Source organism: Desmodus rotundus, chromosome 7 (assembly GCF_022682495.2).
Source record: "Desmodus rotundus isolate HL8 chromosome 7, HLdesRot8A.1, whole genome shotgun sequence".
Lineage (NCBI taxonomy): Eukaryota > Metazoa > Chordata > Mammalia > Chiroptera > Phyllostomidae > Desmodus > Desmodus rotundus.
The window spans coordinates 15280444-15302036 of record NC_071393.1 but is presented as its reverse complement, the minus strand read 5'-3'; the positions used below and the strand labels follow the sequence as shown (position 1 = coordinate 15302036).

The window sequence follows — 21593 nt, the reverse complement described above, 5'->3', positions numbered from 1 at the left end:
TATTGTGTGACTGTGGGTATACGACATGCCCGTTTACTCAAGGGTTAAAAACAGCAATACTCAGTAGTCAGATTCAGAACATGAGAAATATTCAACATGCCATTGCTGACTATGAAGATGTAGAGGGCCAAGCCCCAGGAAATGCAGGTAGCCTCAGAGCTGAAAGTCACCCCCAGCTGACAGAGAGCTGAGAAACAGGGACCTTGGTCCTATACCCAGGACCTGAATTCAGCCAGAACAAAAATGGGCTTGGAGCACCTTCTTCCACAGAGCCTGCAGAGGGAACGCAGCACAGCCAATACCTTGGTCTCAGCCTTGTGAGACCCCAAGCAGAGAACCCAGTCACGCCACGACTGTACTTCTTACAGACTGCGAGCTAATAAATAGGTGCTATTCTACAAAAACAAACAACAGGAATACTCACATCGGATTACACGAATTAAAATTGATGAACGATGATGAAGTGGTTAAGACAGAGGTGAATTGGTTAAACTTTATAGTCCTTAGAACAGTTCATGGCCTCAGAATTATGTATTTTTAAAATAAATATATTTCTTAAAAGATTTTATTTATTTTTAGAGAGAGGGGGAAGGAGAAAGAGAGGGAGACACGCATTGATTGATTGCCTCTTGTACTTGCCCTGACCAGGACACGAACCTGCAACCCAGGCACGTGCCCTGACCGGAATCCAACAGGCAACCTTTTGATTTGCAAGATGATAGCCAACCTACTGAGCCACAATAGTCAGGGCTAATTTTTAAAAAAACTCAAAAAACTCATCATGTCCCTGTGCTCGCTCAGGGCAAGCCACCTGCCCAAGGTCAGCGAGCCAGTGTGGTGATAGCTGATGTCCGGCCTGCAGGAAACCGCTACCCTGTCTCCTCTGCATGTCTCATGGCTGCGTGATCCCAGGAACTGCATCTCCCCAACCCGTGTTCTTCTGTGGTGCTGGCATGTTGAAGACATCTGCACTGGTCTGTTAAATACACAGGGCTATGCCTTTAGGGAGTCCAAGAGTTTTAAAAGGACAATAAATGTATTATCTTCTCAAGAAAGATTCGTGAAAAAGACTCGATGGTAAGTTAGTTAAAAGCCAGCATTCCCCAGAGCAGAAGAGCCCCAAGGCACCATGCCATGCTCCCCGTCTCAAGCATGGACAGGGTGCAGGTAACCAAGAGATAAGTCTTATGACACTGACTTCACATAAGGGTCCAACAGGTTTATTAGACAGCCTGTGACAAAATACAAAATGATTAATGACGACAACAAGCATATTCTATCAGGCAAGTGCAATCGGCATGATGATACTATCCCACAGAACATCCCTGGGTTCACATTTCCTAACGGGCTGCTAGAAGAAATGAGTTCCTTTAAACCAAGACTTGAACACAAAGGAATCCTAGAGACCACTGGGGAGGAGAGTGGTGTAGGAAGCCCTCTCTTAACTAATGTGGGAAGGGGGTAGGGGGAGGAAACTGCAGGACAATTTGAATTTCCAAACTAAGAAAGAGGGAAACAAATGTACAAGGCAGGGTCTCCTGGGTCTGGGACAGGGCGTGGCTGGGACCCGACAGCAGGGTCCTCTCTTCTACTTCTTCCTCCCGCCTCTCTCCTTGAGGGCCAGATGGATGATGGCACCATTGGCCATGTTGTAGTAAGCCAGTGAGTTGGAATCCTTGATGAAAATGCCCTGGAAAACAGACAGTGTGTCTTAGCACGGGTTGATTTGGCCTGGAGCGTACTGTGCAGGCTCACTCCCAACGTCCATTCACTCTGAACTTAGTGAACAAAGGCCTGAAGGAAGGCTGGGGGCAACTGGTGCGGGGTGCGGGGAGAGGGGAAGGCAACTGTGCAGGCACAGGGCAGGGCTGAATGTCTCTGGTTCCTCCCAGAATGCTTTGCTTTTCCTTCCTTCCTACTAGGCCATGCTCTTCCCTTTTGTCAACGCTCCAAGAAGTTGGCCCTGACCAATCCCACAGAACTTTAAATCACAGGACCTTTACAGATCAACTAGTCCAGCAGCCTCATTTACAGAGCAGAAAGCTGAGGCCCAGAGTGGGAATTTGTCAAAATCCAAAATGGGAGAATACAGCGGCCCTGTGAGACCTGGGGAGCACCAGGCTGAGCTGGACCATCACCTCCGTGTCCACGCACAAAGTCAGACTACTTGAGACCACACTGGCTGGGATGGCTCTGCCACTAGACCAGAAACCCACCAGAGCGCACCCAGTACTGGTCCCCAGAGTCCACCCCAGTCATTGAGGCAGAGGGTGTTTTGGACCCCACACAATACTACTACGCTATGCCTCTTCCAGAGCCTCACTCTGTCAAGCTAACCTGCCCCAGCACTCCCAGCCTGCACCATCCCTTCTAGGATGTACTCAGATGGCCACATCCAGGTGTCTTCCCACTCCTTTGGTTCCATTGAGGATTTAGCTTCTGGGACAGCACAAGTATTTGGTCCCAAGAGGCAGGACCAGTCACCTGACTCACCTCATACTGCAGCTTCTGTTTCCCCGCAGGCATGCCCGTGGCTTCATGAATCTTCACCTTGATAACAGAGACCTGTAGGACCAAGGAGAAGTCATTCACCCCCTTGCTAAGGTCATCTTAAAGAAGCTGACCCATCCTGGCTGGTGTGGCTCAGTAGATTGAGCGCTGGCCTGCAAACTGAAGGGTCGCCGGTTCAATTCCCAGTCAGGGCATATGCCTAGGTTGCGGGCTGGGTCCCCAGTTTGGGGGCATGTGAGAGACAACCAGATCGATGTATCTCTTACACATCCATGTTTCTCTCCCTCTCTTTCTCCCTCCCTTCCCCTCTCTCTAGAAATAAATAAATTTTTAAGAAAAGAAAAAAGAAGCTGCCCCCGACCCTTTGGTTTCCCTGAAGCAACTCATACCTGGTCTGTGAGTGGGAGGGTGAAGACCAGCACCTGTCCATTCAGTTTCCATTCCGTCTTATCCTGCATGTTGGGCACCTGGACTTTGATGGACACTGGACCCTGCAAAACAGGAGGTGGCTGTTATGCCTGGGATCCCTGTGCCCATCAGGAACTGTGCTCTCCTATTCCTGGGCCAGTCTAGACAATGTCACTTCTCCATCTGGGCTCCTGGAGTCCGGCCCCTGGTTCACTACTGATGCAACTTGTGACACTGTACAAGGTTTGGTTTCTCTTCTTTAAAACGATCTCTACCCTGCCTCCTGGTGTGTCTGGAGCTGAAGAAGGGACATGAAAATGCTCTGCAAATCCCAAGAATCACCACAGGGAAAAAGAATATGAACAGTGAGGTCAGAAGACCTGGGTGCCCAATTCTGCTTCCCTCCTAACCAGGGTTCTTTGAGCCTCAATGCCATGTCTGTAAGGCAGCTGATCGCAGCCACAGCACGGTACAGTACCACTGTGAGCACTAAACGGACAGTGCCCGGATGATGCTAGCTCTACTCCAGCCCTGGCGTACTGAAGAGGTGGGAATCTACCAGAAAAAAATGGAAGAGATTCAGTGAAACATCAGGGAGTGGGGCTCCTGCCTCCTCACTGGAGCCTAACAGCATCCTCCCCGTATTTCTAGCACCCCAACAGGCTCCCCACAAAGGCAGGGATGGCTCTAAGGAGAAGGCCACAAAGAAATTAAGACCTGCACCCAGAAGGTCCTTTAGGACAGCAATTTTCAACCAGTGTGCCGAAAGAATTTTTAAAACATGCAATTCCTGACTGACTAGTCAGGGGCACTGACCTCTTTTACTTTAGACTGTCAAATAAAAAAATGACAACAGCCAATACAACAGCTGTCCAGTGTGAAGCAATCAAAATTATACCTTTTTTTTTTTTTTTTGTCAGACTGGCAAAAAATACACTTTTTGGTGTGCTGAAGAATTTTAGTAATTAGTGTATGTGGGCCACGAGATGCAAAAAGTTGTAAGTCGCAGCTCTAGGGTCCCTTTCACACCCAAGTTCTGCTGCCTGCACAGCTGGGTCTCCCTGCTGGCCTCTACCACAGTTCACACTGGGGACCACCACTGCCGTCTGCTCCTCCAGCTGCTGACCCTGCATCTAGTATGTGCTCAGGAGCCTGCCCAGGCCTCCACTGGCTGACCTAGGTCCTGGAAGCCAAAACTGCGGAAACAGAAAAGGGTGGGCTAGGGAGTGTTTGAGGTGGGACTGGACTCCCCAGCCATACACTGTAGCCCACAGGAAGCACTCTGGGATCACATACTTTGTTCCTGCGAAGGAACTCCTCCTCGGGCATGAGGCTATCCTCTGTCTTCAGTTTCTTGGAGGCAGGTTCATCTTCCATGGGAGGCGGAGGGTGGACAGGGGGCATTGGGGCTGGAGCTGGGACAGGCGCCACAGGTGGAGCGGGCACAAAGGCTGGAAGGACAGGAATATGCAGCCGTGTGAGTGGGGGAAGGGGCCCAGGACTAAGGGCTGGTGAGAAGTGAAAGGGGAGATTGCAAAGGTTTACTCTTTCTCCCAGTCAGAGGTGTGAAGGGCCACTCCTTGCTGAGTCTGGCAGCCAGGCAGTTCCCTGGCAAGCGGACCTAGGAGGTTGCCCAAAATGGGCAGCAGGGGACTGGAAGAGGGGCAGGACTGACGGATGGAGCGGGTGCCTACAGACAATAAGCACTGTCAGGCCTCTGCACCTGCCTGGGGCCTGACTCTCCTGGGTGCACAAACCCCAGCTCTGCCCAATCAGCCTTCCTCCTCCAAGAACCGTGGCTACCCGTCTCCAAGCTCAAGGATCTCTCACACAGGGAAGCCGTGGCTCTCCTCGGGGCTAGGCCCCCAGCTGGAACGGCTAGCACTACAGCATGAGAGACACTGACCTGTTGGCACAATCATGGGGGGTGGGCGGGGTGCCATAATAGGAGGGGCTGAGGGAGGCATGGGCACCACGTTGATCCTGGGCGCGTGGATGATAGGCGGCATGGGAGCAATCACTGAGCCTGGGGGCAGTCGGACCACTGAAGCCATCGGGGGCCGGGGCATGACGGGTACTGCGGACACAACTGTGGTACGGACGGGAGGTGGCATCTGTGGGAGAGAAGGGACCCAGAGGTCATAGGGAGCCAAGGCTGGACTCACAGCTGGCAACTGGTCACCTGTAGACTTTGAGGATGGGGCTGGCCCTGACTGGTATGATTCAGTGTGTTGGGTGTTGCCCGCAAAGCAAAAGGTCGCCGGTTTGATTCGTCAGAGTACATGCCAGGGTTGTGGGCCAGGTCCCTGGTTGCGGGCATGTGAGAGGCAACCAATGTTTCTCTTGCACATTGATCTTTCTCTCCCTCTTTTTCTCCCCCAACCAAAATAAATAAATAAATAAAATCTTAAAAAAGAAAAAAAAGAGGGGGCTAGACAGTTCCAACTCAGCCCCCTGGGGTTGAGACTGCAGCTTCACCCCAGGCTCCAACAGGAACTTTGCTGAGATACACCCAGGGTGACACTCTTTACACTTGAGACTCAACCAGCTGCTCATGGAAGATACTGAAAAAGCCACTGAAGAGGCTGACCTTGACTTAGCCTCCTGGATGAGCCAGCAGTCCTCAAACACCCATTAAGCCCTGCAGTCCTTCTCTGCCCCAAGCCTGCTTTATACATCTACCACTTGCCTCCCTCCCTGTCCCACAAAGACAGAAGGTCAAGCTAGAGCTTCTTCCCATTAAAGGGTTCTTTCTATTTGATCCATTCAGCACTTGGGCCATGCTATAAGGCAGTTGCTCTTCTTACCCACTAGTGTCCAACCCCAAGGACCACGCTCTAAAAGATCAGTGACAAGGTGGCTGTTGGCTTACTGTCGGAGGCCGGGGCACCGAGGTGATGGGTGGGGCTGAGCTGGGTATATTGGTGGCTGAAGATGGAGGCGGTGGCTGCTGGGGGATTTCATTGGGCTTGCTGGGGCCAATCTTCTCTTTTGTATCATCTTCTGGCACCAGGCCCTTGGCCTTGTGGATGGCTTCGATCTGCTCCTGGAGGGTGATGTTGGCCTGGGCAGCCTGCTGGGTTCGAGCCATGCTGCCTGAGTGACCATCCCAGGTCACCTGAAAGGGAAAGCAAAGCCACAGCTGGTCAGGGCTCCTGAAACTGAGCCCAGTGTGGGAGCCTGAGGGTAGGAAAGGCACCAGGACATATCCAAACTGCACCTTTTCTTCTGGCTTCTGGATCTCCTCCTCGCCAATCTTCTTACCGATGGCCGTTTCCTCTACCCCGAAGATGTCAGTACGCCGCTCAGCCAACTGTTTCAAGCTACTCTCGATATCCAGACCTGGATATCGTCAGAGTGGAGACAAGGAACGAGAGACGGAATCTAAACCAGGTGCCCTTCTGACAAGGCAGCAGCTCTCCTGGTGTAGAGTGGAAGAGGCTGGTCCCATGGGACAAGGCTCACTCTGAATCCCAACTCAGCATGCCTATCCTCTGAGCCTGAGGAAGGCTGCCCAATCAGCACTAAATAAGCCTGTAGCCCAGAGCTTGTCCAACTCATTGACTTATGAAAGGCCACTGAGAGGACAGGGTCACGTGAGTGGCAAGCAGCAGAATCAGGACTAAAAGTCTGGTGTCCTAGCTCTGGGACAGTTTCCTCCCTATCGGTTGCTTCTCTCACAGCAGTCATGGGACCACAGTGTGCGCTCTCATTTCCAGGTGCTCGCTGGAGCGGCCCTCCCAGCTATGGTCAGACCTGGCTCTGTGACGTCAATGGGCACATGCCATCCTCGCCAGGTGCCGGCCTTTGAAGGAGTCTATAGTCATCCTGGAAAATGGGGAGTTCTCTGTAGCATTACAGGCTGCACTTATCCTCAAAAGCTTTTGCTGACCTCAATCGTTGCTTTCTATGTTTGCATAAAGCAAGTTAATCGTTGTTGAGAGATTCCCGTGGGCCAAAGTGAGTCAGGGCTGAGTCAGAGAAGGGTGTGGACTGGGTGGTGGAACCCCCACCTCACCTGGGGCGTACACCTCATCGTCACTCTGCTTCTCACGGATGGAGCGATCTCGCTGCTCCAGCCAGCGGGGGTCGAGAAGTCCAATGCGCATGTGTTCCTGCATTTTGCTGGCAGGGATCTTCTCCCCCGTGATGGGGGACACAAGATACTCATCCGGAGCAGGGGCTGGAGGCAGGGGCTTGGAAGCTAAAAGGAAACAGAGATGCCTGAGTGAGAACACAGAGCGACAGCCTGGGTTAACAGGTGCTATTTTATTTATGCCTCACTCATTCGAGTACACCCGTTCAGTGCCCCATTGTATCTGGAGTTGGGCAAGTTGTCAGGGCACCAGAGATGACTGTATCCTGTTCCCCACTGCAAGGCTTGGGAAAGAAGGCAACCAGTACCTTTAATAAGCCACCTCAAGCCATACGAAAAACGGACAGGTCTGAAGAACACACGAGAGCAGAAAAGCAGACCCTACCTTTGGGGTCGTAGTCCTTCCGGACAATGACCTGGTCTGGAGTTGGGGGAAGAGGAGGCGGCATGGGTGTCTCTGGGGGTGGGGGCACTTTCTGCCCTTCTTCTTCATCATCTGAACCCTGGAAAGCAAAGCAGTGGCAGGACCCAAAGAGGGGGCGAGAAGCCACCACCTCTCTGCAGCTGAACCCTGGTGGTTCTCAGGGTGGCAGGTTGCCTAGGGCCCTGCCTACCAGTGTCCATGTGCTAAGCCTCCCCGGGCAGCCGAGGCCAGCCGGCAGCCAGCCAAGCCACTTCCTCACAGCATGAATGGGAACACTAGGGGCTGTGGTGCTAACACTCCACCCAGGCATTTCCAGCAGCTGGCACCAGGCTGTCCCAGGAGGCCAAGGGCACTTAACATGCCAGGGAGGGGTGCGGGGAGCAAGGTGGCGCTTAATGGTTGCTGCTCATGGAGTAATGCTGGGAGGGAGAGAGAAAGTCAATTCCCACAGACACAGGGGCCTTTCTTCTTGGGCTGCACACAAATTCTTTCCAAGGGGAGGAGAATAGCTTAGCTCTGGGGCCTCCATGCCTGCTTGGAAGGCCTGGCTCAAAGAGGGCAGAGGGGGCCAAAAAGAAGCACAGGCTACACTTATAAAAAGCTCTGGGAACTGCTGATCACTTGGGCCTCAGCTCAAATGCATCAAGGTTTGAGGTATAGAGGGTTCCCTAACTGAGAGCTGGCGTGGGGATGGTGGGGAACGGGGCCTCTGGGCAAAAGGGGAAAGTCAAAGAACAGGGCTGGCACAGCTTTCAGATCCTTGCTTGTGAATGAATCTTTGTTGCCCACGCTGGAAAGAGGCTCTGTGCCGCCTGGGTTTGGGCAGCTGCTCAGTCAGGATGTCTCATTCAGGACCTACGCCTCCCTTCGAGGATCACGAGGGAGCTCGATCTCTGACTCTGGTGGAGAGCACCCCCATCTCCTTGGGCTCCAGGGAGAAAGGTCATCCCACAGGCCTTCCCAGGGACATACCTCATCCATGTCTTGCACCTGGGTATCCTGGTCCAGCTGGGAAGGAGGCTCCTCTGCTTTCTCCTGCTTCTCATCCTCTTCATCAGACTCGACCTCCATCTCCACCTCCTCACTCTCCCCAAATTTCTCATAGCGCTCCTGAATGAGGATTCGAGCCCCCAGCTCCTCCGGGGTGGTAGGGGGAGGGAAGTTCCCTGGGTGAGGGCGAGCCAGAGTCAAAGGGAGGCCTCCTCAGATGTCCCTTGTCATAGGCCCATCTATCTACTCTCTCCACACTGTGAGCTCCCCAAGAGCTGGGGCTGATTTTTCTCCCATCTCCAGGGGCCCATCCGAGGTCTGATACAGTAAGTACGTGTTGAGGTTTAATTGGGACAGTCACAGAACCGAAATCTTCTGGAAGCAGAGATGGAACGGACACTGACAAAGCCCCCTAAGGCATCCTGCTGCTCTCTGGAACACCTGTACGAGCTCTCCCAGGACGGCTCTGAGCACCGGCTCCCCATCTGGAGTCACAGACTTACCCTGCTCATTGGGTTGGAAGTCCACTGTTTCCACCACGACGAAATCATGCCAGTCAATCTGCGCATAGGCCACCCGCTCCTTCTCCTTCTCCTCCTCTTCCTTCTTCCTCTCACGCTCTTGGAACTTGGCCCACTCCACTCGGTAACACACCTGAAGAGATGGAAAACAGCGAGGTGCTGAGCCGAATCAGGGTCTGCTCCTGATAAGGATGTCACCTCCAAGGCCTTTACTAAAGCCAGCACCTCCTCTACAACAGAAAGGCTGCTCTGCCTACAAAGGGGGAACTACTTGAAGTGAACTATGGTATTTGTATCTATTTTCAGCCAGGCCCAGAGTCAGGACAGGATGAAAATTCTGAAAGCCACAGATACCTTCTGCCTGGGCCCCAGGGCCAGCCATTTGTCATAACCTCAGATTTCTGCTTGAGTTAGCAAGGGGCCGTGTTCACAGGGTAGCTGCCTCCCTCCCAGGAAGCCTGTGCGACAACCAAGTGCCCACAAGAGAAGTGGCAGTCCGAGAGCCTGAGAAACAAGACCTCATGCAGCCGTCTGGAACAGCTAGCACCAATGTGCCCTCTGTCCCCAACTCTGAAGACCTGGGGCTTCAAAGGGCATCTGTCGCCGGAGAATCTGTTTAGGAGTGGGCTGCTAATGAGGGTAGAAAACAGGAAGACCTAATGAGGCCGAGAGCAGAGCAGAAAGTTAGGGAGCACAGGATCCTGGTTTCTTTGGCCTTTGTAGCCACAAGGCCTTTCTTTCCTCCACTGTGTCTGGAACATAACAAGGTACTACCTTAGAGATTACTTACAAATGGGAAAAGGAACCCACATAATATAACTTGCACTGGTTATAAATAACTGTTTATAAGAAATTGAGTTTACCTGGTCCAAAACTTCCCGGGGGTTCTCGGCTTCTTTCTTGAGCTTTGCAAATAAGCCTTTGGGTGGAATCAGGATCTGAAACACAGAACTTATTAATGCCGCTGTCAGTGTATCACAGCACAGAACAAAGAGGCGGCCTTCCTGGGCCTGTGGAAAGGCACAGAAGGGAAAGCGTGGGATTCTGGGTCCCATTCCCAGCTCCACTTGGCTGTGTGACTGTGGGCAAGTTACTGAACCTCTGTAACTTGGTTTCCTTCTACAAAATGGTGATATCACCACTTAAGTTGGCACTATCAACTTAAAAGGTTGCTGTAAGAACTAGCAGTTAAGTATGCAAAACCACAGGCTGAACATCCAGCACACGGTCAGTATGCGATGGCTGCTTTCAGCGCACGGACCTGCTCCTGTCCTTCTGCACATGCTACCAGGCCTCCCCTGACTAACCCATTTAAGACCACAGCCACTGACCCCACCTCCCTACATTCCCACCCCTGCCTTCTTTTTCTCCACAGTATTTATCCCCATCTGACATACACTGAGATTGTACTTGTCACCCCCTCAAAGGACCGGAAAACTCCACAAAGACAGATTTCTGTCTTTTTTTCACTATTATATCTCCAGAACCTGGAATAGTGTCTGACATACAATGTATATTTGCTGGCTTTTCTCAAAATAGCCAGTCATTCCAACTGCCCCAACATTACCTATCATCACTAGCAAAGTGGCTCAGCCTTGCCCCATCCTGCCTGTACTGCTACCCCGGTCATCGATCTGCTCCTAGGGGCCCCGTGGGTAGAGACGGACACCAGTGCCCTCAAATTAGAGTACTAAATGTCAACACCCAAGTTCGGAGGGAGAAGGAACAGGAAAGTAAAGAACAAGAAATCTGGAGACCTTTCACCCCTGAGGCAGTCCACTAGGAGATATTAACCCAGGACTCGCTTAAAACTGATACTATAAAATTACAGTAATCCTCTGGCTTTGGACCGTCGATGATTGTTATTTGAGGTGCTAACTTCAGGATTTGGTCCTTTTCTAAACACACAAATTTTTGTAATTCTTTCTACTTACACAGAGTGAGTTAAGTTATAGGAAATCATTGTGAATTCTTTAAAATCAGATCTTTAACATATTATTTCTAGATATCAAGAACAGATATACCCCCCCCAAAAAAATCCCCACACCACAGGAAAATGTATAGCAGCGTACACATTAACGATACGATCATTTTAAATGCCAGTACTGACTTGCCCAGATTCTTGATTGCAACAATGCACTATGATAATTAGGATTTGGGGTCTGAAGTAAAAATGCCAGCTCTGTGACCTAGTAGCTGTGTGATGCTGGCCAACTTAACATCTCTGTGCCTCAGTTTCCTCTTCTGTAAAATGAGTATAATAACAATGGCAACCTTACAGGTTTTAGGGATTAAATAAGATGCTGCATATGTAAGTACTCAAATACTAGCTATATTATGTTAAATTGTTTCCCAATGTCTATTTAAAAGATATTTCTAATTTAAGTATTGTATATTTTAGTGTGAAAAGTAACTGGCTGCAGAATCAAACGTTGGATTAAATTTCACTGTAGCTACTTATTAGCTGAGAGACCGTGAATAAGTGACTTCACCTTTCTGAGCCTGTTCCTGCTTTTGAAAAAGTGGGGGGGGGACACCTCAAGGGTTCTTGTGAGGATTAACTTGGTTAATAAGAGACAATTATGAAGGCCTAGTTTCCTTCTCAGGCCTCACGCTAGGAACCTGAAAATTTAAATGTACTTAAAAGCAGTTAGCACCACTTGGCCCATCACATAGCAGGCACTCCCCTGATGGCAGTTATGAATCACACATTTCATTTCCCTTTACAAACAGCAGCCAATGTTGCATTTAAAAGGGAAAACTGAATAGAAATCAAGATTTCACACGGAAATGACATTTTAACATTCGCCTAGGGGCACCATAGAGGAACACTGTGCTTGGAGACGGTGAGAGAAAATGCCTTCCTTCCCTGGGGCCCAGCACCCCGGCCCCACCCTGACCAGGCACCTTGGTATACTGTTCCACCAGCTTCGTGAAGTAGTTGAAGAGGCTGTGCTGTGGGCGGAGGAAGTCAAATTGGTAGTTGCGCTGTTCCTTCTGCATCAGCTGGGTCAGAAACTGGCGCCCATTCCTGGCCACAAACTGAGCCGTCAGCTTCACCACATCCAGATCAAAGGCTGAGATGGAGGGCGGATCTGCGATGAACTCAAACTCGGGAGGGGGCTCTTTGGGTACGATGGTCTCTTGGATCACCTGGGCCTGGACCTACGACGCAGAAGGTGTGTGAGGCAGGAGGTGCAGGGGTGCACTGGCTCTAGAAAGGGCTCTGACTCTGTCGATGATGTGTACAGCACTGGCGCATGGTGGGAGAGCATCCCAACTCATATGAGCAGTGATTTCTTGGCCGACTGTGGCTTCAACAACCTGAAAGGCTTCTAGTGAGATCCATGCCCTCCTGTATCTCTGCTGTTGCTCTGAAATCGAAGGCCAAAACTGGGTAGCAGGAGATCTGATGGGAATAAAGCTTCTGAAATCCCAACTGAGGGGGACAGAGGACGCAGTAGGCCTGTAAGTGTGCAGAGAGCCTCACTGGATGAAGGACTTACACATTTGTTACCTCATCCGGCCTCCACATGAACCATGAGGTGGAGCGAAAAGGTCCCGTGAATCCTTTTTATAGATGAGAAAACTGAAGTAGCCTGAGGCCCTAGGAGCAGTGAATTGCAATGCAAAGTCCCAGAACCAACGTCAACCTTTACTTCCCACTGTAAAACGAGGAGCAGCCTTTGCCACCACGGTTCAGGGACAGAGCAAAGAAAAGAGACCAGTCCAGGTCTACACAGGAAGCAAAATGTGCCGGCCCTTCCTGTCCTCACTGAAAACCCTAACTGTCCCTCGTTCTGGACCTAGTGCTGAGGGGCATTAGGGCAGGCTGGACAAAGGGGCCCTGGGAAGGTGAGACAGAATGATGGCACAAGAAAGGACCACACGCCTTGGCAAGGCAAAGAGAGGGGGCTGAGAACGTGGGCTTCAAAGTAAATCGCGCTTCCCCGAGCCTCAGATTCCCTATCTGTACAACAGTTGCTTTCCTGGCCTCCTCATGCAGCCCCTATGAGGTGCCAATGAAACGGCCCTCGAAGCACTGTGCAGGGCGCTTGACGAGCAGAGCTAAAAAGATGCCAACTGTCAGCAAGACTGTGCTTTCTGAGCCTCAACATCTGCCTCTGTAACATGGGACTAAAACCTCACTCTCTCCTTGGGTGGCGTGCAGTTTGGATAGCAGAATTCTTTACTCCCCCCTCCCTCCCTGTCCTGGCCCCTCCCTCTCAGGCCTGGGGACGTGAGGGGAGGGACTGGCTCCAACCTTCTGAGGCAGCTGCTGCTGGGTGGCTTGCTGCTGCTGCTGCATGACCTTGGGGATGGCGGCCGAGGGCTCCTGAGCCTTCCCCTCCTTGAACTCGCTGACCTTGTGGCGGTAGTAAGCATGGTAAGGGTCATTGGGGTTGAGAAAGTTGAACTTGGGGTTGTTGATCTCATTCTGTCGTATCCTAGCTTCAAATTCAGGTCCATTTCTAGAAAGAGGAAAAAAGAGTTAACACCACAATCCTTGCAACTGCTGAGACCCAGAAGTTGAAGCCACCTTCTTGCCCCACCCATCGCTCAAACTAGTCCATCTCTCAGCACAGCAGAGGTCTTCCTAGAGACTCCTGCTACCAGAGGCCAGTGCCATCTGTCTCCTCTGGCCTGGCCCAGGCCTCCTCCACCACAGGGTCTACCAGACTTCATCATTCCTGCAGCTCCTCTGCCAGCCTCGCCATTTCCAAAAAACCACCTGAACTATTGCTTTAAAAAAAAAAAAAAGATTTATTTACTTTTAATAATGTACTTACAAAGGAAGGCATATATTATTACTTCAAATAAAAATCAGTATGGTGACCTGCCTGGGGCGGCTCAGCGGATCGAGTGCTGGCTTGAAAACCAAAGGGTCACTGGTTTGATTCCTAGTCAGGGCATAACCTGGGTTGCAGGCCGGGTCCCCAGTAGGGGCTGCATGAGTGCAACCACACATTGATGTTTTTCTCCCTCCCTTCCCCTAAAAATAAATAAATTAATTCTTTAAAAAAATACAAAATAAAACACTTAATTAAAGAAAAAAAAAAAACACTAGTTACTTAAAAAAATCAGTATGGCTTTACTAACAAAAGGCAGACTTAAAATTAAGTACAATGAAAACAAAGTAATAGTATTGTTAAAGTTAGCTGCAAGTTCGCTGTGACTGAGGCCAGCTCTCCTGGTTAAAAAGGGGGAGTCACCGAGTGCGGGAGAGGCGTCAAAGCCACACTGGCACCAGACTGAGGCTCTGTCCTCTGGGTAACGAGGAGGAATGAAAAAAAAAACCCCATGAAAATGTGGACAACTGTATTTATGTCTCAACTAAGTACTACCTAAAACCACCCCATTGCCTAATGGGTGAGGCCCAGACTGGAAACAGTCTCCAAGGACGCAAACCTATGCTGCTGGGTAAGGCACAGGCAGATGACAGGGAGCAGTGAGATGTGCCGGGGGTCTCCCATCTCTCTCTGGACCCAGGGCAGTTTTGCACACACACCCTATGTCCCCAGCTTGCATGCCTTTAATAACCTCAGAATAAAAAGAAAAAAAGTCTCTTTTTTTAGAACTCGCTGACCTTGTGTCAGTAGTAAGCGTGCTAAGGGTCATTGGGACTCTTTTTTAAGAGTCCCAATAGCAATATGCAAGGTGTCACACATACATAGTGTGGCAAAAATAGGCTTATAGTTGTTCATATGGAAGATAATACAACAAATAAAAACATAAAAATACACCCTGCTTCATCTACTCACAACTGTAAACCTACTTTGCCCCACCCTGTATGTGTGTCAGTAGGAAAGTGCACTAACTTTAAAGACACAAGATCAGAACATGGTCAAGTTTGGGGTTCACTACCGAGCACCAAATTACCAAACTTCTCTTTGACTCGATTTTCCACATGTGAAATGTGTCTACTACGATCTCTATCTTGAAGTACTAAGAAGATCAAATTAGTTAAGGAGATGCAAAGTCTTCTTGAATCACACAGTGGCCTGCAAATGAACGAGCTGTCACTCCTATACAATCAGGCTTTTCCATAAACATCAGACGGTCTGCGCATTAGCAGATGATGGCGGGGCTTCCGTCGCTCCTGCAGCCAGAGCCGGCACTCAGAGGTGTCCTAAGCACACCAGTGGGCAGCTCCAGGGGCTGCTGGGCACCCGGCTGCTCCGCTCTCGTCAGACTTCCACACCCTGGCCCTGTCAGTTGAAGATGGGGGGGCAGACAGGGTACAGACAATGCTGAGCCCCAGGTTAGCCACCGTAAAGATCAGTGCCGTGGTGGTGGTCATCAGCATCCAGGCCAGCTCCCCCACACTCTGGTCACACTCTGTGGCATGACCAACACCATGAGGTCTCAGTTTAACAGTGAATTAGTCCAACTAGAACCTCATGCGCGAGGAAGAATCATTTGTCCCACTCCTTAAACAATGCCGACTACACACGAGGAGGAGAGTGAAGGCACACTTGAATACTGCTAACACTCGGTCACGAAATCCAGCAAATGCCCAGGGCAGAAACAGGGCTGCTAGAGAGAGGGGCTCTGGTTGTCCCCTCTATTACCGCCTCTGAAGCCACAACCTCGCCATATCTGGGAACAATCTGAAAGGTTAAAACAATGAAAATGCAGCCATGTTAATTCCCAGCTCCTCTGCTGCTTTAAATTAGTGGAATGTTAATTTTAGAATTGTATCCTTTCACACAAGGAATAGATTTCAACAGAAATGAGACAGGATTCTGACTCAATGCAGCTGGTAGGACTTGTGAGGGTTATTTCCACTTCAGTTCCTTGACAGGAAAATGCAGAAAAGGGAATACCTAACCCACATAGAAAAAACCTTCTTCTGGAAAACTGTACTGGTTGATTTTTACTATATGCTCCATCAATCACTATGTACGAACCCTGAAGAAATGAAGCAGAGTCCCGCATGTTTGCTTTTTCCAGAGTGAGATGCTGATCTGTCCCTTCACTGCAACGCAAACAAAAGCAAGCTCAGAGACGTTAGAAATGCCTACAAGGCCATCATCACAGCCAAAAATAGATGCCGAGTACAGATGTATAGGTTTATTTTTAAGGGAACTTGGACAGACTACTATTTCTGGGGCAGAAGAGGTTGGCAGAAAATTATTGGAAAGCTACTTGACACAATGTTTAAGAAAACTTCAAAAATTCTCTTTCAGGCAGTAATGTATCATAACGTACCACACAATTTTCTTCTAAGGAAACTATCGAAAAAGGAAAGAAAATGCTCAGAAACTTCCCCACAGCTGCATGTGCCAAACTGAAGTGTTGGAAACAATCTCCAAGGAGAAGATAGCGGATGTGGCCAAGCTGAGGAAAGCCATGGCTTCCGCACGGAGCAGCCTCTCTAGAGAGGGCCGCGCGGCGTCAGAGCCCGAAGCAACGCGGGCAAATGCCTACAGCACGGCACAAAAGGAAAAGCAGGATGTGAAAGCATCTCCCCTAGTACTGCAAGGATCTAAAAAAGGATGCCAAGGGCCAGAAGGAAATAGGAAAAAGTGAAAACAGCTAGCAAAAACTATTCTGGTAGCAAATTGTGTTGATTCTTCCTCCAACACCCTTTTCCTATTTATTGTTTTTAAAATATCAGGGGGAAAGGGGAAGCAGGAGTGTTGCTATGAGACATTAAACATTTATCATAAATACAACACCTGCTGCCCTACACTTGGCATGGCCTGATAATGTTCTATCAAGAACAGCACACTTTTAACCCAACACCCAGGTAAATCAAAGCCCTTGAAATGGGATGAGATGAATCTGCATGGCACCTGACACAATAGAGACGATAACCAGAATAAGCTCTTTCTATACTTCATTTAATTAGGAGGCTGGGAAAGGAATACACCTACTGAATGATGTATTACGATGGGGATGCAGCCTCAGAGGTCAAGGCGTGGCCCCCCGGACAGCAAATGCCCTGAGGACGGCTCAGGGCCAGCTACTGCCTCCATGAATGCAGTTGTCCAGTTTGTCAAGAGAAGCCAGAAATCCAGTTCCACTGTACAATCTCCTCATTTTTAAAAACTGGTAACCCGCCCTGACTGGTGTGGCTCAATGGGTTGGGTGTCGTCCTGCAAAGCAACAGGTCACTGCCAGTTTGATTCCTGGTCAGAGCACATGTCTAGGCTACAGGTTCGGTCCCTGGTGGGGACGCATCCGACAGGCAACCCATCGAGGTTTCTCTCCCTCACTTTCTCCCTCTCCCTCTTGAAGGAAGGAAGGAAGGAAGGAAAAAAGTGATAACCAATTACAGTTAAAAAAATATATCACAAAGACAAACAACAAGATCTGTAGGCTGGATGTGGCCGGCTGGCTGCCAAAGGAATACTTTAAATGCCCTAAACCGGGGATGTGCTGACCTCTGGAGTCAAGTGGCCATCATCTGAGGATGCGTGAGTACAAGCATGAATGGGCCCGGGGCGGGTGGCGTGGACAGGAGGAACTCGGCTGATTTCCGAGCCCTCGGAGATGACAGCCAACAGCTGCATGGTGTACCTGAACTGTGTTCAGTCCCATTACCTCATTCCTGCCTCACAACAACCCTGAGGTGGCATTTCACTCCTTCGCAGGAGGGTCACCTGAGGCTCTGGGGAATGCAGTCCTTGCCCAATGAGAATGATCAACCCCCTTTTCTGTCTTCCTCAGGCCAGACAGAGATACACATACTCTCCGGGACAAAACAACTTTCCAGGCATTTCCTCAGGCCTGTTTTGGAAGCACAGGTTCCTGGCGACTCTGGGGCTGGGTGTGACTCACACTCTGCCACTGCCTTGTCGCATCAGAGATGCCAGTCCTGACCACTGCCCACTCACAGCCACGCTGTGGTATCAGATGAGCCAATGGGCCTACGCTGACAGCGCCTCTCTACTGGCATCATCAGGCCTGTGGCCTCAGTGTCCCTGACAGGTGAATGAATTGCTCAGATGACTTGTGTCTTCAAAGGTGCATTAACCATTGATGCCGCTGGAGTGCCAGCCTAGCAGCACCTCTCCGGAACCCGGTGTTAACCTGTGCGCATTTAGGAGCTCTTGGTGCTAAAACCCACCCATAAGCCACGTGAGCAGAAGTAGCTATGTTACCTGGCCACAAAGCTGGCAGTCTTGTCAACAATATTCCTGACCTCGGGAGGAGGGTAAATAATCCCCACCACTGGCTTGGAAGGGGCAGAATCCTCCTTTGAAGAGGCTTCTTCTTCTGTGGGCTGTGGAAAAAGAAAATACAGTCTTGAAGTCCCTGGTTTGGGGCTGGGCCCCCAAATCCGCAGATTAAACCCTTCTAGGCTATTACTGAGAGCATGAGACTCTCTCCCACAGACTTCCTTTGGGGTACAGTCCTCTGCTCTAGAAGAGTGGTTCTCTTAACTGCACTGTGCTTGTCAGGGGCCCTCCTGGGGAATCAATAAAAAAACAACTTTTCGGGCTCTGCCAGCTGGACTGTGTCAGTGACACCGGGGATACGAGTTTTTACTACGTGACCGGGAGATTCAGAGGCAGAGGGTCTCTGACCGCATTCTGAGAAACCATGTTCCTGAATCCAGAAGGCCCCCACACCAAGGGGTGTGCCCGGCAAGGGATATTTAGTGATTGTCTGCCAAATGAAGGAACAGGAAACTCTTTGAGGGCAGCTCCTCCTGCCTTAAACGCCCTTTCCCTCTGCGTCCATTCCACAGTCTTCACCACCACTCAATGCTCAAACGACTTGGGAATCTGCACTGGAACACTCAGCATCAACTGCCCCTCAGTTCTAATATTCGTTCCTCACCAGTCTTGCTTTAGTAAACAAAGGGTCAAGTCTCTCATCTTAGAAAAGTAAAGTTTCGCCCTGGCTGGTGTAGCTCAGTGAATTGAGTGCAGGCTGCAAACCAAAGGGTTGTCGGTTCGATTCCCGGTCAGGGCACGTGCCTGGGTTGCAAGCCAGGTCCCCGGTGGGGGCCACATGAGAGGCAACCACACACTGATATTTCTCTCTCTTTCTCCCTCCCTTCCCTCTCTCTAAAAATAAATAAATAAAAGTTGTTTAAAAAAAATTGCTCTTAAAAAAAAAAAAAAAAAGAAAAGTAAAGTTTCTTCCTTGCCCTCATGTTCCTTTCTGCCTCCTCCCCCCACCCCCCTTCCCCTACGCTAGCTGAACATCCTACGTTCTCTCAGCCTCCCCGTTCCCAATTCCTCACCTCCCATTTGGTCCCGGTCCATTTCAAGTCCTCTTGCCAAAGTCAAAAACAACTGCCTAGAGCCAAGTACAGCAGTTATCTGGCTGTGTGATCAGTGACCACTCCTTTACGAAACTTTCCACTCCTCCACTCCCAGGCCCTATTCTCACCTGTCTTTCCTTCTTGCTCACCATTCAAGTTTCCTTCCTGGTCTGTTTCACCGCCTACCCTAAAATGTTGGGCATCCCCAAAATTCTGTTCTTGGTTCTCTTCAGTGTTCACGCTGTCCTCAAGTACTCACAACCACTTCCTGCATTTCCTCCAGCACCTCTAGCCTGAATAATCCCATCCAAATTGATGTCCCAGGTCACTGTGTGTGCCAGAGCTCTAGATCAGTCGATTCCTAGGCGCGCTGGTCATCTCTAACCTCCTTCCTCATGAATGGCCAAAAAGGCACCTGGCCAACCAGGCCAGAAACTTGGACCTCCTCCTTTTTCCTCAGTTTCCAAATTCAGTGACAATAACATTTATCAAGCACAGAGTAGGTGCCATCCACTTTTCTAAGCACTGCGAATATATTAGCTTTTATCAGAGCCCTGGGAGGGAAGTACTTTAATTATCTCCATTTCACAGATGACAAAACTGAGGAATAGAGGACTTAACTGGCCCAAATGGCAGCAGAACCAGATTTCTAACACATCACTCTGGCCCACTCTGGCCAGACAGCCTGTACTATCAGCCATTTGGTGACATGAGTTTATCATTAAACCCGCTGCCCCGGCCCCCCAATCTAGCCAGGCACTCAACATCTTTTGAATACAGTGACGAACCCCCTAACCTTCTGGCAATTGTCCACATCACTGCCTACCTACCTGAATTTCTGAAACACAAACATGTCATTATCTTCCTTAAAATCCTCCCTTTTCTCTCCACTGTCTACTAGGAAATGTCCAAATCCTCAGAATCGCATCTCCGCTACCACTTCCCAGAACTATGTTTCAATCACACTACCTACCCTTGATCAGAAGCACCATCTGATTCCTCCATTAGTGCCTTTCCACTCATTATCTGGTATCACCTTGTTTATTTCCCCCCAGTGACTGGGAAAATACTGGGGGGCACAGAGGTACTTCAATGGTGGAAAGGGTGTGGACTTCCGTCCTGTTCTCCACAGCATTCTGAACCCAAAGCAGCGGTCAGCCTACAACTTTTGCTCAATGTTGGCTGAATGAATAAGGAATACCGTTTCCTTCCCCCAGTCACCTACATGCGGAATTCCTATTCATCCTTCTAAAAGCTATTGACCTCTCCTGCCCTACGATTCACCTACCTCAATCTCCCCTCCACCAGCAATGCTGATTAGATTACTGTTTCCTTAACAAATCATACCATACTGCGATTATTTACATCTTCCCCCCTCCGCTAATTGTGATCCTTTTTAAAGGACTGTCTGGAACCGTATTATTCAGAGTGATGGGGCAACACACGTTTGTGGAATATTCACATGTCCCTATCTCCTCGCTGGTCTATGAGCTAGCTCTCTACCAAGGCAGCAGTTGTGCATCACTCACTCCAGTAACCAGGGAGCCTGGCTCAGTGTCTGGCTTAGACTAAGCACCTGGTAGATGCAGAAGAATTCATATTCAAAGCTGTACCCTGCAGGCTGGGAAACTAGGGATTACTAGGCAAAGGCTGGGGGTCGGTGGGCACAACTGCGACACAAAACCAGTAGATGGGCTGGATCAATGTTTCTCAAACTTTAATGAAGCACCTTGGGATCTTGTTAGAATGTAGACTCCTATTAGAAGATTTGGCAGTGGAGACTCTGTATGCCTTCTTTTACATTTAATTTTATTTTTCAATTATAGGTTACATTCGATGTTGATTTGTATTGGTTTCAGGTATACAGCATAGTGCTTAGATAATCATACACGCTACAAAGTGTTGCTTCGATATTTCTACCTGGCACCATATACGGTTATTGCAATATTACTATTTCTTACGTTGTACTTTACACAGACTCTGCATTTCTAATAAACTCCCAGGTGATGCTGGTCCGCAGGCCACACTTCGAGAACCACTGTTCCAGGGAGCTCAGCTCGCGGCCAGAAGGCAGCGCACGGCATCCTGGGGCTTGCAGTCCTTCTAAGCCCTGCTAGTAGCCGCTTCTTGATGCAAAAGCGAGGCGCGCCTAGGCCTAGGGTCAGGCTGCCGATGGAGGTGAAGGGGGCACGGTACCTGTTTGGGCTCGGAGGCCACGGGCGGCGGCGGAGGCACCGCCTGCACGGGTCCCGCCGGCATGACTGCGACGCTCAGGGCTGCCAGGCCGCCTCCGTGTAGGTGAGCAGTGCGGCGTCAAAGGAGATTTCCCGCAGCGGTGGGATAGCAAGTCCGCAAGATGGCGGCAGCCGAGCGAGCCGTCACCGAGGGGGCGAGGCTGACGCACTTCCAGGCCCTCCCCTT

The 21593-nt window shown here is 50.1% G+C and overlaps 1 protein-coding gene across 1 annotated transcript; it reads right to left on the bottom strand.

The window, feature by feature from the left end:
* Window positions 1-1204: 1204 nt before the first annotated feature.
* Window positions 1205-21579, bottom strand: SF3A1 (splicing factor 3a subunit 1). Its single transcript, XM_024566837.4, has 16 exons — window positions 21369-21579; window positions 18061-18182; window positions 13215-13422; window positions 11858-12115; window positions 9814-9888; window positions 8933-9083; window positions 8412-8605; window positions 7401-7518; window positions 6938-7123; window positions 6140-6261; window positions 5792-6037; window positions 4826-5033; window positions 4216-4370; window positions 2901-3002; window positions 2494-2565; window positions 1205-1690 (listed from the first exon to the last, which is right to left on the bottom strand). Exons 1-16 carry the CDS (start codon window positions 21429-21431, stop codon window positions 1589-1591), a joined length of 2382 nt encoding a protein of 793 aa, XP_024422605.1. The 5' UTR covers window positions 21432-21579; the 3' UTR covers window positions 1205-1588.
* Window positions 21580-21593: the final 14 nt, after the last annotated feature.